Here is a 17,974-nt window from a genome sequence, read left to right as displayed (position 1 = left end):
ACAGGTATGTGCCACCATGCCTGACTTGCACCTATGAAAAGAAACTTAATTTTATTTTTATTTGTAGCAAAAGTTACCATACTAAGTGGTCTCTGTGTACCTGCCACTGCAGTCGATGCCTAAATATTTTGTTTTTCATTTAATTCCAACAATCTTAGACAGTAGCTCTATTCTTGCCCTTATTTTACTGCTAAGGAAACAGACCCAGAGGAGTTAAATGACTTACCCAATATCTCACGGCTAATACATGGCAGAATCAGTATTGGGTCCACATGCTATCCTACCTTCCATTTTAAGCTTTGAGGGGATATAGGTAATTTAAGGGAAGAAATTTGCATGACACAGAAGAAGATGCACACAGAGCAACTTAACACCAAGAAAAAAGACACAGTGCACCACAGCAGTGCAGACAACCTGTCACAAAGGGGTCATTCTCTCTCTCTCCAGCAGCCCCAGTATCTATGGTTCCATGGGCACCGTGAAGCAATGGAGGAAAAAAGTCACTGCCCTTCTTTGTAATTTTTATTTACCACTGTCTTGAGCCCTTGTCCCTAATAGATTCTACATTATGAAGAATTAATTTTTAACTTTCAGCCAAGTTGCTGGTCCTGGGGGGTAAACAGTGGCCCATTTACAATGTTTTAGCCCTTCCACCTCCAAAATCGTCCAACCCTTTGACTTAGCAATTTTGCTTCTAAGACCTGAAAAGAAATTTGTCACCAAGGGGGATTTTCATAGCATAACTTATAATAGCTAAAAGTTGAAAATAATGTAAATGATCAACAATAGGGGGGATGGCTAAATAAATGCTAATACAGCCACACACTGCCATATGAAGTCATTTAAAACTGTGTTTCTAAAGGTTTAACAATGAGAGAAAATGCTCATTTTGATCTTCAGTTAGAAAAACTAACCAGAAAACAAAACTGATGAAAAGGGGGAGACAAGAAGAAACATACTAGTGTTTTAACAGTATCTAGATAACAAAACTTCCAGATGGGGTTTTTATTTGAACCACACTGTATTTTTCCAGTGCACTAAAAAGCATTATTGCTTTAATCATCAGAGGAAAAAGTTACTTTTTTAAAGAGTTGAAAGACTCTGGAATGAGGGCAAGCAGCCAGCTGGGGAAGAATAGTTTTTGCCACTGGACAGCGTCCATTTGAACAGCAGCAATTACTACTCGGTTACCACCAGACCATCTCAGTCCTGTTGACTGAAATGCCTAAGTGATGCTCTTCCTTTACTATCTCACACACAAATTACTAAGTGCACAGCAGAAGAAGCACCCGGGAGTATCGTGGTGCTCTTCTAGGTGTGAGAGTGTGTGCCCCTCTAGACTCCATGGAAAGTACAAAGATTTCTGAAGTTCCTAGAGTCACCCCCGTTGCTGTCTGTGCTGTGTGGCAAGGGTGAGGACGTTCTTAACCATAAAGGGACGTGCTTGAGATCAGACAATAAAGAATTGCAACAGGTAGAGGTCACACACACAATTTCTGACTCCACACAGCTTGTCCCCTATGCCAGCTGGCTCCTCTTTGCCTCAGAGCCCTGCCACAAAAAAACAAGAAGGAGGGGACACCGGCTCTGATCTGGTCTACTGTGAGCTAGAAAGGTGACACAGCTAGAGGAGCCTCAAGACCAGACACAGAAAGGGAAAAAAAGCCAGAGAAACAGAGAGACTTGAGACTCTGCTTTGAAATCTGGCTGTGTCCACATCACTCATCCATCTTCCCAACTCACTAAGTCCCACAAGCTCTGCCTGACATCTCTCCTGAATTCTAACGAAACATTCTTTACAGAAGCTTATATTGAACCACAGAGGACAGAGAACTTAATATTAATGGAATGCATATTTGAGTTGAGCTAGCTGTGTTGGTAGATTTAAACAGCTGCTCCAAAGTCCATGCCAAAATCCCACTTCTGTTACGTTCACACGTCAACTCTGCCACCGTGTCACCTTAAGTCAGTCCCTCTCTCAGAGTCTCAGTTTCCTCACCTGAAAAATACAGAATAAAAATGGTGATGCTCCATAGAGTTGCTGGGAGCAGTAGGCAACTTGCCCGGAAAAGTTCTTGGGTCTGTGTACAGTATTTAGCGAGCATTTGTTCCAGGGCATTGCTAGCTTTAATTCATCCCTGAGCCAGACTCCATCATTATAGCATAGAAATGGGAGGCTCCACCAAACTTGCAAAGTTGTTTACAGTCATTAATTTACAGTACGCGCTCAACAAGTGTCTTTCCTTTTAATGCATAAAGGGACCATGGTCCTAATTCTTCCCTCCCTGCCACCAACATCTTGGAAATTTCTCCAGGAAACAAAGAAATTCCACCCCACTGAGCAAAGCTGCAGCTTTGATTCTGTCTTAGAGATTCAGGGAAATCACAGGGGCTACTTGGAGAGCATGGTTGGAGCCCCAACTTCCCTGTAGCTCTCTGTGCTTGCACACGAATACCCACTTCAGTCAGAGGCTTTGAGCTGGCCTGTAAGCACTCACTTCCTGAAGACCAATCATTCAGTATATTAAAGGCAACTTTGGGTTTTAATTCAAACTGTCCATTAGACCACCCAAGGTCCTTTCATCCTCTCGAGACCATCAGTGAGAACTGTTTCCTTTCCCAACATTATCCAGTGAATCATTTTGAATGCTTAAACACCACACACACCCATGCTCCACTCCACTGAAAACCCATTTTTCTGGGATAAACAGCACCATTTTTGCTGATTACAATCCCTATGGCCTTATAACCTCTTGAGTTTTTTCCATTCTAGGTTTGAAATAGTATACAGGGGAAGAGAAAAGAAAATAGGCACAGGTATTCAATCACATATTTGTTTTCAAATAGATTTATATCTACAAGTTTGAGAGAAAGCTATAACTATGGCAAGCTTGTCATTGACATGGGTAGGAGAAAATTCTGTGAGGTCGGGTGAACCTCACTCAGTAAGACATTTAATCTTATGAACCTCAGCTGCCCCATCATTAAAATGACGAGAATGATACCCAACTCACAAGGAGGTTTAGAATAAATATTGTAGATAAAGCTTTTAACATAAGGCTTCACACCTCATAACTACTCAGTAAGAAGTAGTGGTTATTATTTTCATTCATACCCTGTTCTAACACCTAGTACTCAGACACATTAGAAGTATTTCTGTATTTATTTTGAATAAATAAGTAAATAAATGAAATAATAACCTAATGCTCTCTCAGATGAGATGGTCATTACTGCAAAGTGCCTAGGAAATGAATCTGAAAAATGTAAGTTTATTTCTACCGCGTTTGTAAAAGCACTGTGACCTTTTGTCATTCAAACAATATTTGCAGTTGGTAAAGGTAAATAGTATTTTAAAGATGAAGAAACTGAGGCAGAAATGAGTAAAATCAAAGGCATGTTGACTTCAGAGCAACTGTGACAGAGATGATCTCATAGATAGTCAAGAAGGATTCCCTGTTCCCACGCTGCCTTTGGGGAACGACCATGCAGACAGTGGAATCTGCACACCTCAGGTACATTACGCTCTCACCACCTGAGGCCCTGAGCAGCCTTCTCGGCCTCTCTGCGGTCCTCATCATCATCTGTAGGGAAGGGCTGTCACCGGGGTGGTCTGGGTCCCAAATGGAAGGGCTGAGGGCACTAAACTGCTAGGTAGGGTAAGTGATACTCACATTGTTCTCAACCCATACTTTTCAATTCCTGGAGCTCCTAGTTCCCACTTGTAATTCCAAAAAGTCTTAGAAATATTTCTATGGTGAACCAGAGCGGCTCCTCAGAAGGACTTTGCAAATCACAATCGCTTGAAAGAAAGAAACACTGGGCCATAGTGGTTAGCAGTGAGAACAGGTGGCTCGTGGGATTTGCTGCTTACCAACTTCGAGAACTTGGCTAAATTTCTGGAAATGAATGAGTCAGCTTCCTCATCTGTAAAATGGGGTACTGATGTCATCTTTATAAGATTGTTAAAAAGACTAAATATGGTGCATATGCAAATTATCTAAGCTGTAATAAATAGTGAGCAGTAGTTATTACTCTCACTAGCTAATATCATGTCTCTTTTAATCCTATTACTATTTCTCCTTGATATTTATACCTCCCTCCACTTCTGCAACCTCAAAGGACCAGTCCCTGCTAATCAATGCAATTTTTTTCCAAAAAAATTTTTTTGGTCCAGAAGCCCTGAACTCCATTACTCTACAAAGATGCATTTCTCCAGTGAAATTTATCTGATTAAAAAGAAACCTGCATTGAAGGTAATGAGAGCCATTTGCTCTCCCTGTTCAACACATGGGATGCATGCTGATGATACGGAGCCTGCTAAGAGCTTCCACTCAAGCAAAGCAAACCCCATAGGCTGGACCTCCAGCAGGCAGCCTCTGAAGGGTCTCCCTGGACTCTTCATATTGTAAGGCACCTGGGGGCCCCTTGATGCCCAGGACATAATCAGGAAGCTTTTCCCTTAGGACCAGACTGCAGAATTACTCTGAAGGTCAGAAAATGTCTCCATGTGAGACATATATTGGCCATCAGAACCAAGTGAGATGATTGCTGCAGAATTATAATTAATGTCATAAGTGGGGCAAGAATGTAGAGTTCATGCACATAGGGCTGAACTAGCCAGTTGCCCAAGTCACTCCATGGGAAGGGTTCTTGGGGCCGGAGTGCTTCCCCCTTTCCTACCCTGGATTTTCTAGGGGACATCGAGAATTTTCTCTAGGGGCTGACAAGGGGTCCTAGGGCCAGAGTTCAGTTTGTTTTTGGTTTTGTTTGTTTGGTTTTGGTTTTTTGTTTTTTGTACTCCAACCAAATAATTGTATCACAAATGCAAAACGGCTACCCAGCTAAATGAAACTTCCCCTGGAATGACAAGGCGTGTATCATCCAGTCCACAAATATTTACTGAGCCTGACCATGCAGACTCTGTGCTTTATGCAAACAATGTTTATAAAGAGGCTGGAAGCAAGCTTGTGAAAGCCATGCCTCAGAGGCCCCATCTACAAGGGGAGAGGAGGGCTCCCCCCAGAGAAATGAAGATCTGGAGAGAACTGGGTTTGGTGCATGCCCACTGTGACATTCAGCTCCCAGAGGTGCTTAGCAGATCATGAAGTGAGAGTAATAAAATGTCAGGCACTACCCCCCTCAGCCTAAGCCCCTTACCGCAATCAAATAAAATCAGAATTGCACAGCTGGCTGGGGGAAGCCAGATGCTCCCCTGATGATGAAACCGAGGCAACGCTGAGGGTGACCGGCAAAGCCCAGGATGTACAGCAACCTCCATGTCGCCTGGCGTCAGCATCAGGAAAGAGAAACCAGGTCAGTGCGTGAGGCCAAGGGCTGCCAAGCTCAGTGAGCCCCTTCTCTGCCCCTGGCCTCCACCTCTCTCCCAAAGATGGCCACAGGCCCAAGGAAAGCCTCTTCCTGCAAAGCACAACTCACACAATGGCAAATGTTGGGGTTTTCTAAAAGTACACAGAGACTGAAATTAATAAGACTCAGAAGTTTCCCCCTCATTAATCCCTTGCCTGCCCCAGAAGACTCCCTCTCTCCTTTAACCCTCTCAGACTGGCCACCCAGCTAGGTGGCAGCTTCTTATAGTAACTGCTAAGGTACATAACGTACTATGCACTGATGGGTAGATGATAAGAATGCAAAGGCTATTCAACAACTGACTCGTACTGCTACTGTTCACCAGACACAAGACTCACCCACAAGGAGAGCTTTCAGCAGTAGGCAGTGATGTCACCATCTGTGATCACCACTGTGTGCCTTACGCAATAAATCATAAGGATCACAGGATTTTAAAACAAGAGGGCTCAGAGAAATCAGAAAAGCTGCCACTCATGACTCCAGCAGGAAGTGACAATCTGTGCTCCTACTCCTTCCTGCTGTGTCAGCCGAGGAATTCTCCAAGCATCCACCACCACCTGCTAGATGATATCAGCACTCAAGGTGAACATGTTTCAGGTCTGATCTAATCCAGAACTGCGGACGAGCTAGGAAAGACTGAAACCAAAGACCTCAGGGAAAGTGAGAGACAGCAAAGCTGACACCCAGGTTTCCTAGCTCCTGCCTTATTGCACCACTCTGCTCCTCAGAGGGACCTTTCTGCCTACACACTAAGCCAATGCCCTCGGAGACCTACAGAGGCCCCTTGTCAGCCTCTGAGCACGAAGCCAGGTACCCTCTACCCTGAATAAATACCAGCTCACTGGGTTAACTCCTCACCAAGACAAAGGGACTATTGTGGCCCAAGCTGGAACAAACTGTCTGGAAACCAAGCACACCCACAGTATGAAGATGTCTTTAGAAGCCACATTTTCCAGGCTTGGCCAAACCACAATTCAGCTGAACCAGAGAACTGAGAAGTTGGACTTATTACTACTACTGCAAAGGGGTTGAGAAAGATTACTTTCCCTGAACTCTCAGACCCATCGAAAGGACACACACTGGGAGTCCCAACCATGCTGACGCTAACCCAATGGACCTAAATGTTCATTCTTAATCTTACATGCTCTCTCTCTGTGTCTCTCTCTGTCTCTCTCTGTCTCTCTCCTTGCTGCTCTCCCTCCTTGTACACACACTACTCTTCTTTTACTTTCTCCAGCTCTCTCACCTCTACATTTACAGAAGCTGCTCCTCTGCCCAAAACACTTCCGTCTCATTTCACCAAGACAACTCTGCACCAACCTTCAAGTGTTGATACAAAAGTTGTCTTGTCCCACTCTCTCTCTCAGACTCTCCCACCCTGCTACCAGCCACACGTGGGTACCCAATCTCCAGTTCAACTGGAGGGGTGTGCAGCCCTTCCTCTTCCTCTCCCCATGCCTGGATCCTTCTCCTTTTCAGTCTACACCTCTGCCTTCCTGCTCCAGCCCTGCAAGGCCCTCCCTTGGCTGTCCTGGCTTCTCAATTCCTCTCCTATCACTTCTTGCCCATGCACCCCTTTTCGTACCTTGGCTTCCACAACTTCTGTGCCTACAGTGAGCTGGGGAGGTGGCATCTGTCAGGGTGTTCTTGAGTGTGCTGTACCATGCAAAGTATAAACAAAATCATTTCTCCCCAGTCTTATTGCCAAGCATCGGTCATTTAAAATTCAGATTGATGGTTGCATATTGATTCCTTATTTCCAATTGATGTTGTAACTGAAGAATGAGAATCTGAGCATCATTGATCTTGTCTTTCTTCCAACAAACCCTTGAGAAGCACTTCAGCCCACTGGAGAGAAGTCTTGATACTGGATGGGAAGAACCATCCAGCTTTTCTTGTCTTTGGGGAAGACAAACATACTCATTTTCTCTCGAAGTAGTCCAGACAAATTCATTCCCAAGCTCAATGCATGAAAGCAGGGAATGTTATAGATTCATAAAAGGAAGGCCTAGGGCTGGAGGACCCTTAAGGGATTTCCCTAGTACCCTCACTTTTTATCTTGGGAGACTAAATGTCAAGAGCCAAAGGCCATGGCCCGATCTTTGTGATATCACCCTGCTGTTAGCCCTCCACTGAACTTTACTTCTGGACATTTCCATCTCCTGTGCCACTGATAGTCACAACAGGTCCTCTAAGTACCAAAGGCTCTTAGTGTAACAGATCCCAGGTCAAAATTGATAGATATCTCACATATTCTGTCACTGAAGACACCATAAACCATTCACCTTCAGTGAGGGGAGCAGAAAACTTTATCCCCAAAGACCTCACTGACCTTCTGAAAACTACTGTTAATCAAATCTGTCTCAACAAAGTCTGATCCACCCATAACATTCGGTAATCCCTGAAACAATTTGCATCATTTCCTAATACTTTGGCAAGGTCAGAAAATCCTAATGATTGAGGATTTCACCTCTCAGATTCATTCCCAGCTTCTCTGTCCAGTAACTCACAGTCCACGAACAAAGCCTTAAGTCCTTCAAAGTGACAGCTCCAAACACGCATCAGGAGCTCCCCAGGGCGTATTTGCTCTACCCAGATGCGCCCAGCGCAGATCCCCTGGAGGGGTGAGGGGCTTAAAATAATCCTGTGCAAATTGTACTGTCTAAATATAGGCAGAAATGTACAAGGATTATCAAGTGGAGGAAAAGGGCTATTTTGGCATAAAAATGAATGGAGCTTTTGTATTGAGGAAAATTAAAGGAATCTCTGGACTGGGGCTGTGAGGAAGGGCGGTGTGATTGGCTGCTGCTGAAAACACACAGTAACACTGACTTAATATTGTGCCAATTGCCTTCAACGCAGAGGTCCTGCTAAGTCTCTGATGCCTCTCAATGCTGCTGATCTTCCGCTGTGACCTAGGGAAGGCCTCAGACTCCAGATCAGTGTAGATGTAAAACACACACAGGGCAAAACTTATGAAAGTGAAAAGCTACAGTAAACAATATGGGGAGAGACTGGACATGAGACTTTTAAAGGAACTTCCATCTGAATCCTTTGAGACAACAGAGGGTTGTTTGATAATCCACATGAGATCTTCTGTTTTTAAGTGCAGTAAATTCCACAGTGTGCATGTCGGGGTCACTAGAAGTCAGACGCATGTTCTAGTTTTCTTGGCATATGTTATAAGTGTCAAACACAAAACAGTAATAGAAACCATCCTGATGTACACTCTTCACCATTTACAAAGGGCTTTTTCAAATGTTGTGGCATCTGTATGCATCAATTCTTGAAATCAAAGTTCTAATCCCTTCTCCCAGAAGCTGCTGTGTGACCTGAAGGCAGTTACTCAACCTTTCAGAGTTTTGGTTGCCTCTAGTTCAGCTCAGCGCTGGGTTTTGAGTGAAGCAATGGACACGAGACTAAATGCAGATACCTTGCAGAGACCTAGACTAGGCAGAGGACACGCTGGCTTTGGGGAGGATTCTACTATTAAATGGCACTCTACACTCATAGCGAGTGGTAGGGAATAATTTGGGGCAAATTCATCCTCCCACTGTACCGCCTAATAGGATTCGGGCTTATGAAAGAGGCCTGAGGGCCGAGCAATGGTGTGTGAGCTCAAGTGGCTGGGGAGGGAGGACCACATCCCCAGATCCTATTAGGAAAAGGCAGAGTTGTGTGAAAAGGGAGCTTGTGGAACTTCGTGCCTGCCATTCCTAGAGAGGGCCTGGAACAGGACGACAGTGCTGAAAATTTGCATGTCACTCGCCTCTGCCCACAACAGAGCACGAAGCAATCATGAGTTTACACCTGACAGGGGTTGAGGCTGGGACCGTGGTCTTGATGGTGCCATGGACAGCACCTGGAAAGACCATCATGCCATGCCAGCTCTGTGGTACAGCCTAAAGCAGTGTGAGACAAGGTGAAACTACTCTTCAGGCTGTGAACTGCTATACACACACACAAACACACATGTGTGTGCACACTCACACATACAATCATGCACGCACATACACACGCACTGCAAGGTGAAAATAACAGAATGAGTGCCTCCTGTACTCCAAAAACTGATCCAGGAATTTTCACCTGTGCTATCCCAGCAACTCCTTGTAAAAACTAATCTGATAGTCCAGCAAACTAAACTTCAGAAAGACTTAAATAACTTGATGCAGCTAATAAATGACCAACAGAGGATGGATTCCAATTCTTCTGTTCTTCTCCTCTTTTGCACTATTCTATATATCTCCTCATACAGATCAAAAATAAATACATGCAAATACATACCACAAACATACTTCACAAAGGCATTTTATATTCACACCTTCTACCACAAGTATATGTACACCCCACATACACAAAAAAAATCCCCATATCAAATGCCGTGCTTGCCACAAACACAAGTATTCACATTTCTGTACACACTAATCTAAGAATCTAATTTTATTTTTTGGTACCAGGAATCAAACTCAGGGCCTCATGCTTGCCAAGCAGGTGCTGTGCCACTGGGCTATGTCCCCGGCCGCACACACTAATCTATGTAACAAACTTGCTCCACTTCCACAAACCTCTTGGTGCACACTGTAATCCCAGCACACACCCCTTACACACACATTCATCCGTATACATGACACACACATACGTCACACGTAGAAGTCTACCCACGTCACGGAAACCCTCCGACACCCACAGCTGCACACATACAAACCAGCAGTGTGCTTATTCCTAACCCACGCCATCAAAAGCAGCTCCTTCCAACACGAGTGAGGCTTCTTCAGATTACCAACCGGAGTGTGTTAGCAATCCTGGAATACCTTCCAGACCGGCAAAGAAACGCCAGGTTCTGGCAATGGCTTTTATAATATCTGATTCTAAATTGCTAGTCTATACATAAATATTTATGATCACTTCGTACAAGCCAGGATAATTGATTAAATAAAGTCGCATATTATTTATTCACTCACTCACTATGCTATCGCCAAGCACCAATCAAGTCTGGGGCACCATGGCACACACAGTAGAGGATTAAGAGAACAAACAAACAATAAATAAGTAAACAAATAAAAACCAGCAGGATCCCTGCTTGAAAAGCACATCACACAGCGGCCTGGCTCATGGCCCAGAAGGGGTGGAAGCAAAGAACAGGACAAGGCCAGGTGATGGCCCCCAGGCTTGTTGACGCCCAGAGACACACAGGTGTTGTCTGGGGTCCCTGGGATCTGGAAAGGCGTCATGGGAAAGAAAGCACAGCATCTATCCTGGAAGGTAAATGAGTGGTACAGACAAGACACCAACAGGACGCGTTCTGCAGATGTTGGTCACTGAGGAAAAGGTTTTGAAAGGAGACATGCAGATGGAGTGGATGTGGGAGTCAGCCTTCGGAGCAGGTCACTTGACAATTAACAGCGGATGGGCTCAGGAAAAGCGCAGAGGCGAAGGGCAGGGGAAGCTGAGTACACACCCTGGGGAGGGAGCACAGTGCCTGGGCAGAAGCTTCTCTCTGACAAACACACCCAGATTCACACTCCTCTCCCACCAAGCATCCACTTCCTCCCACATATCAGCCACCGGAGTGCAGGGCAGCATGGCACACAGCTCCGGCTACCTCTCGAGCATCAATGCAGGGTTGGGAATTCTCAGGGGCCCATAAGACCCAGCGGTGGATCCTCAACCCTGCAGCCTCTCGTGGTGACAACTGAAAGCCCTGTGCCTTTGAGAGTGTGGGCGGGAGGGGAGGAGTCACTGTTCATAGACATTCGTGATACATATTGGTGTGAATGAGGATCTGGGACCACTTTGTTGGTGTGTGAAGTGCACACAGTGATTTGTACAAAGTGGCAGAAACCACCAATCATAACTCTAGGGCTTCTGTTGTTCCCTTCCACTGGCTGGGCCTCAACAATCCCAACTGAGCGTTTTCTAAAGCAGATGTTTCGTGAGACCATAGCCCCCCAAACCCATGAGAATATGAGCTTGTGAAAGGTTCCAGAGAGATTCAAAGTGAGCATGTCTGGTTAAATTTATATGCCAAATACATTTGGCTCTGGAAATTTTTTGTTTTGTTTTGTTTGTTTAATCCATGGCTGATTCTGAAGAGAATCCTTGAGAAAATGCTGGGTGGTTTCTACTGTAAAGTTACTTCTGGCCAAATTATTTCCTGGACCTACCATGTGCAGGTACCCAAACCTCAGGGCTGACTCTACCAGAGGGTTAACCCTGCTCTTCCAGGGAGGAGGTAAGGAGGGTTCACCCTCACTCTCCTCTCTCAGGAGGAGAGTGATGACCTCAAACCCCAGACACAAAGCCTTCAAGGACTCAGTGGTTTCTCAGTCTTGTCAGGCCCTTGGCTGCCTGCCGGGATCCCAAGCTGGCTTGTATGGGAGCTGGATAAACACTTTAGCCCAGGCCTCTGCTCATTAAGGACCCCCCTGACCCATTCCTCCAGAGAGAACACTCTGGCAGCTCTGCAGCAGATGGACAAGGCCAGGACCCAATCACAGCATGAAAAGGAGCCATCATTAACCCTTTGCTTTCCTCTGTCCCTTAGCCTCGCTGCTTCCAAGGAGGCCGAAGCCGCTCGCTCTGCTCCCAAGTCCATGTCACCCTCAGATTTCCTGGATAAGCTCATGGGGAGAACTTCCGGATACGATGCCAGGATCAGGCCCAATTTTAAAGGTAGAGAAAAAAACATTCCCTTCTATCCATTGGAAAATGCTTTCCCAGGTTATAGAAGCAAACAGTGTGGTACTGTGTGTACATGGCATGGATTCCAAGGCCAGCAGTGCTTATCAGCTCAATGTTTTCTCCCACCAAGCTGAGACAAAGCCTCAGAGGCTCCAACTCCACAGTACCTTTAGTTGATTGGAATCTGTAAGTGAATCAAGACCAACTTGCTCCCTCTGGTATAATCGACAAGAGGATGGACGGAAGGCATGATATAGTAGATTCGGGTCTCGGCTTGATTGTGGGCATACTCTATGAGCTTGGATCAGCCTTTCCCTCTCTCTGGACCCTCAATTCCTCAGCTCTGCAGTGCTGGGCTTGGCTACACCCACAGTGTTTAAATATAACCTTCCTGGAATTGCGGGGTTTCTACTTGGTGCCCCAAAAGGGACAATGAGCAATTCTTCCTCCACTTCTCCCCAAGCAGCCCCATTTTTGTTTTGATAAGGGGCTTCCCATTCAAGATTAACAAATAATTCTGAAGATATCTCATCGAGATCAGAATCACAATTTCAAGGTTAATCCCCCAGGGTTAAGAAGGAACTTAAATGAGTCAGGTAGGGCAAAAGCGAGACAATAGGGAATGGTAGAGACCATGGATAAAATGGGGCACCAGAAAAAAAAAAAAGTACCAGCTTCTTCGAACGCGGAAGCCTCCTCCATGCCATAACCCACAGGGCCTTGTAGGAATACAGGGTCTCTGTTGTCAGATCATCAAGAATTCCAAGAAAAGCCAGACATCAGAACCAGAGATTTAGCTCAGCTGCAAAGCACATGCCTGGCAGGTGTGACATTGTAAGTTCAATCCTCAGTTAAAAAAAAAATAGAAAAGAAAAGCTAGTCATCAAAGTGTACATGAAACTTCCTCATTCAACACACAGAAATTCAAATAAGATGTGTTCACGAGCCAGACATGCCCCATGGTTTGCTAGATCACAGACCCTAATCCAGAGTCATTTTGCCCTCGTGGCCCTGTAAGCTCTGAGTGTCTAGAATGAGGGAGGCCTGGCCTCAGTGCCCACTGATGCCTTAGAAGGTTATCAGTGTCTTACAATCCTGGGCAACGTCCAGAGTTGCCATGTTAAGACATAAGCCTGTAATCCCTGCACTCGAGAGGCTGAAGCAGAAGGATTCTCATGAATTCAAGGCTAGCCTACATAGTGAGTTCAAGGCCTATTTAGACTAGATAGCAAGACCATGTCTCAAAAACACAAACAAAATCCTACTCCAAGGGCCCACAGCCAATTCCACATCAGTTACTGATTTTTGAAGCCCTTCTTCACGGTCCCTTTGGCTCAAGCCCAGCAGCCAACAAGGGACATGGCAGCTGGCAGCAGCTTCATAACGTATGCCTCCGAGTCCCCTTCTGAGTGTGCTCCCCACAATCTGTGAGCTTTGGACCTAGGAGACTCGCCAGGGTCTGTGCTCGGGGAAACCTCCCGGGCCTCTGTGCCCAGATCTCCATCATCGATGGCATGAACTGTGGTTCCTCCAGAGACAGGAAAGTCAAGACCAAAGTCACTTTCACAGCATTTGACATATAACCTTTGCCAGAGTCACAATCTCAAATAGCCAGAGAGGCCACGTGTGTAGGGTCCATGAATGCAGTGGGATGGGGCTAAGAGGACAAAAACAGGAAACACAGCACCCCGCTAAGGGCCACTACTTCTCAGCTCCTGCCAATGGCTGCCGGGAGGGAACGCAGCCCTGGTAGCCAGGCCTTCTAAGGATAGACTTAAATCGAGGTTCTGCATGAACATTTGCAAACTAGAATCACAATCACATCTTTTAAAAGCACCATCAGCTAAACCAAACTTGTTCAAGAACTGGTTAGGGCTCTCAGCCACCACATTGGATCCTCCAAGCCAAGCAGATTTGTTATAGGCATTTCAGCCCACTACGCCCCGTGGTGGGCCCTCTCAGAACTTCATCCTGAGCAGAGGCGCCAAACCTTGCTCTTCCAAGGAAGCCTCACTCATATGCCACATGTGGATGTACCTGTGGTTCATATCCTAGTTATCCTCTGTGCACACCACCCAACCTGGTGCATAAAAAGCCCTCAACTAACCTTTCATAAATGAATGAACAAATGAGCCAGCATCTTGGTTACTTTTCTCTTGTTGCTGGGACAAAACACCCAACACCCAAAATTAAGGAAAGAAAGGTGTATTTAGCCCACAGTTTGTGGACGTTTCAGTCCATAACCAGCTGGCTCCAAGGCAGGATGACATGGCACAGGAGCACAGTTCAAGGGCAGCAAAAGACAGCAAAAGCAACAAGAGCAAAAAGGGAAAGTAGGCCTCCTTCCCTCTCTTACACTGTATGTGGGTTACCCACCCTGGTAGGTGCAGCACTCACATTGCCAGTCCTAGCACTAGACAAAGAATCAATGACAAACACTAGGCTCAGCCACCTTCAAAAGGCCCACCCACCCCCATGACTGCATGAGGCTTTAGGGGAACATCCAGACACCAATAACAGCTAGCAAACACACTGACTGTTAAATGACTACCAAACCAAGGCTGCAAAGACCAGGAACTTTTTTGTTTTGTTTTGTTTTGTTTTGTTTTGTTTTGAGAGAGAGAGAGAGAAACAAGGCTCCACTGTATAACCCAAATTGGTCTTGAACTCCCAGCAATCCTGCCTCTGCCTCCTGAGTGTTGGGATTACAGGCATACACCACCATGCCTGGTGACCAAGGACTCTCTGACCAGGGATTTTTAGCCCAGTTACTCTGACTCCATTTGTCTATCTAATGCTTGTTTATTTATTTGCTTACTTACACAGCAATGGATTTTAGTTAAGTTTGGTTTGGTTTTATTTGGTGGTGATCAGAGATGGAATCCAAGATTTTGTACCTGAACTATCCACAGTCCTTTTTATTTTTATTTTGAGACAGAGTTTCACTAAGTTACTGAGTTGCCCAGACTGGGCTTGAACTTGCAGTCCTCCTGCCTCAGGCTTCCAGAGTACTGGGCTTACAGACATGTGCCCCCACCCCCAGCTAGCAGTGGACATTATTTTAAGAAAAAATTTAATTCAGACCACTGAATCAGGGCCCTTCCCCTCCCCATATTCAAGGTACTCAGACCCCAGATCTGCAGAGCAGATAACCTCATGGACTTCTCCCACACAGACTCTAACCTCTTTGGCCCCCTCCTGACTTGAAGTAAGATGCAGCTTCCTGTACCTCATTCCAAGAGCCAGGAAAAGGGTCTGCTTTGTGGTAAGGGGTAGAAGGTCTGCAAGAAAAGATATCTGCCCCCTTAAATCCCATGACTCCTTTCACAATTCCATTGGGGCACAAAGATTCTCAAGAGCCACAAACAAATCACAGTGCTCCTGAAAAGGCCTGCAGGTCAGGCCTCCAGCGACCCCAGCACAAAGGTAGAGGTTACCACTGTCTGAAAGCCTCACAATTAATCACTCAGCAGCTTCCTCAGACACCAGAGATTTTCCTGCTCCTGACCCCTCCTGAAGGTAAGGGTGGCCAGGACCTGCAGGCGGCACCTGCTGAGCAGAACCAATGCCAATTATAACTTGGAAGGCAGGAGCTGCTACAAACCTGATGTGTGTGGCCCTGAATAAATCCTGACCGCACCTGGATCTCCACTTCAGCATCTGTGAAATGACTCAATGGGGTTCCATCCTCCGAGCACTCATCCTGCGTCTTTTCTAAGACTTTACATATTACAATGCCTCTCTGGATCAGGGGTACAGCTCAATGCAAACACAGACCCAACATCAAAATTAAACTTTAATATTTAATGAGATATATACATTATCCCTGCTGCCAAAGGCAGCCGGATTGTAATTTTCTCAAGATAATTTAATTTCAGATTTATATCAACAAACCGTGCCTCCCTATGGGGTCCCTTTGGCTGACGCCATCTCTCACACATAAATCAGGATCTAATTTATATGAGAGTCACAGCACCAGACACTTGCAGGCTGGGCTGGGGACCCGCGCCCCTCATTCGGAGGCACAGCAGTAACTCTTTGGAGCCTCTTAATGGTATGAGGCTAAACGAAAAGAAAAATTTGAGACCAACGCTAAATGAGGGCGAAAAAAATAAGCCTTTTGTTTATTTAGGTGGAAATGACAATGAGGCAGATTTCCACTCAGCATACGGAAGCAATTTGTTAACACAGAGCGCTGCTGGGCCACAGAAAAGGCTGCTCCCGGCAGCACAATGAATTCCTCACGGCCAGAGATGTTCATGTCCTCAGCCTCACAAGGGAAACTGGTCTAAGGCAGGGATCCCCCAACCTGGCTGTGCAGCCCAGTAAACACTACACTCTGGGCTAATGACCAGAGATCTGAGATCACTTTGTGCAGGGTCCAGCCAAGGAATCTGTGATTTAACATTTTCCAGGTGATTCCGCTGCAAATAGCCTCGTCTGCACCCTGGTTGGGCAACCAGTGAATGAAGTGACTTGTAAGGAACCCTTCCAGCTCTGAAAGCTTAGAACCCTAAAATTCAAATAGATTTGACATGGATCATTTCCATAGCAGAATGTAAAGAACCAGAGCTAAGAATGACTGCCTAGGTCAAGAGCTATTGTCCCTCCATGGGAGAGGAAATGACTGAGGAACTAAGACCCACAAAACACAAGAGGTGAGCTGGACATAGGGGCGCATGCCTACAATCCTCTAGGAAGCTGAGGCAGCGAAATCAAAAGTTCAAGCTCAGCCTGGGCAACTTAACAACTTAGAGAGATCCTGTCTCAAAGTTTTACAAAAGGGTGAAGATGTAGTTCAGTGTGAAAGCCTTGGGTTCAGTCTCCAGTAACACACACACACACACACACACACACACACACACACACACAAAGGTGATGCATCCACAAGATCAAGCAGCCAGGAAGCACTGATGTTACATCTAACCCCAAAGAACTCGAACCTCCTTAGGAGAAAAACCCTAGATTCTTACCCCAAGACTAAGTCCTCTCTTATCCACCAAGATTTCTAGAGAGAAAAAAAAAAAAGAAAGAAAGAAAATCTTAGCTGAGTTTGGGTGCATGCCTGGGGGACCTTTTTAAAGAAAGATAAAATGGAGTGTATTACAGAGGGTATAATGATAGCTACTCTTTTCTTTCCACAATTAGCAAACCTTGGTTCTACCCTCTTGCAGCTAAATGAGCCTGAGTAAGCCCATAAAACTCTCTAGGGTCACTGGTGAAACAGGAACAGTAATTATTCCCATCTACCTCTGTCCCTCACGGGGCTCCACAAGAAACTGGACCTAAGAAAACTCACAAATGACAATCTCCATGAGGGTGTGACCTGTTATCAAGTCCTGACCACATGCAAGCCAGCGCCAAGTCATCACTCTGTGAGCACTTTCCTGTCAGCACCTTCCTCATCTGGACGCCACTGCTTCCTATGGTTGCCCTGGGGATCTTACAGTTCCCTCCAGTTACTCCCTCCTGTGGGTCCTGCTCTAAGGGACAAGGAGCTGCCTCTTCCTCCTCTGAATCTTTCCCACAGTGTAGCCATTAAGATAATCAGATTAAGATAATTAAAACTAGACAAATCTAAATTCAGACCCTGCCTCAACCATCTTCTATCAGTGCAGCCCTGAACAAATCATTTAACTTCTCTGTGCCTCTCTTGCTTCATTTGCAAAAGCAAGGTGATCACCATACCTTTTCAGAGCTGTAGAGAGGCTAGGAGGTAATGTTAGTGATACTTTCAGCACAGGAGGGAACCCTGCAATGCTTGGTCAATGTTAACTGCCTTAATTAATAGGATAAAATGAAGAGACATGGCACTTCCACTAGACAGTGTCCCCCTGCCGCCGCCCCCCTCCCCCACCCCGCAACAAGGTAACAAAGCAGCAAATACTCCTCCACTTCCTTCCTAACCTTTGCAGGAAGATTAAAA

General features: G+C 45.7%; 1 protein-coding gene across 2 annotated transcripts in view; it reads left to right on the top strand.

The window, feature by feature from the left end:
* Nucleotides 1-17,974, top strand: part of Glra1 (glycine receptor alpha 1) — a 95,030-nt gene that overhangs the window by 19,597 nt on the left and 57,459 nt on the right. For both annotated transcript variants that reach the window (XM_023562751.2, XM_013146767.3), the window contains exon 2: nucleotides 11,912-12,039. In XM_023562751.2, the coding sequence (XP_023418519.1) occupies nucleotides 11,912-12,039 (128 nt within the window). The remainder of the gene's footprint in view (nucleotides 1-11,911; nucleotides 12,040-17,974) is intronic.

This window comes from Cavia porcellus, unplaced genomic scaffold (assembly GCF_034190915.1).
Source record: "Cavia porcellus strain 051 isolate PalLab524CR breed Dunkin Hartley unplaced genomic scaffold, mCavPor4.1 scaffold_19, whole genome shotgun sequence".
Lineage (NCBI taxonomy): Eukaryota > Metazoa > Chordata > Mammalia > Rodentia > Caviidae > Cavia > Cavia porcellus.
This window is presented reverse-complemented; position numbering and strand designations above follow the sequence as displayed.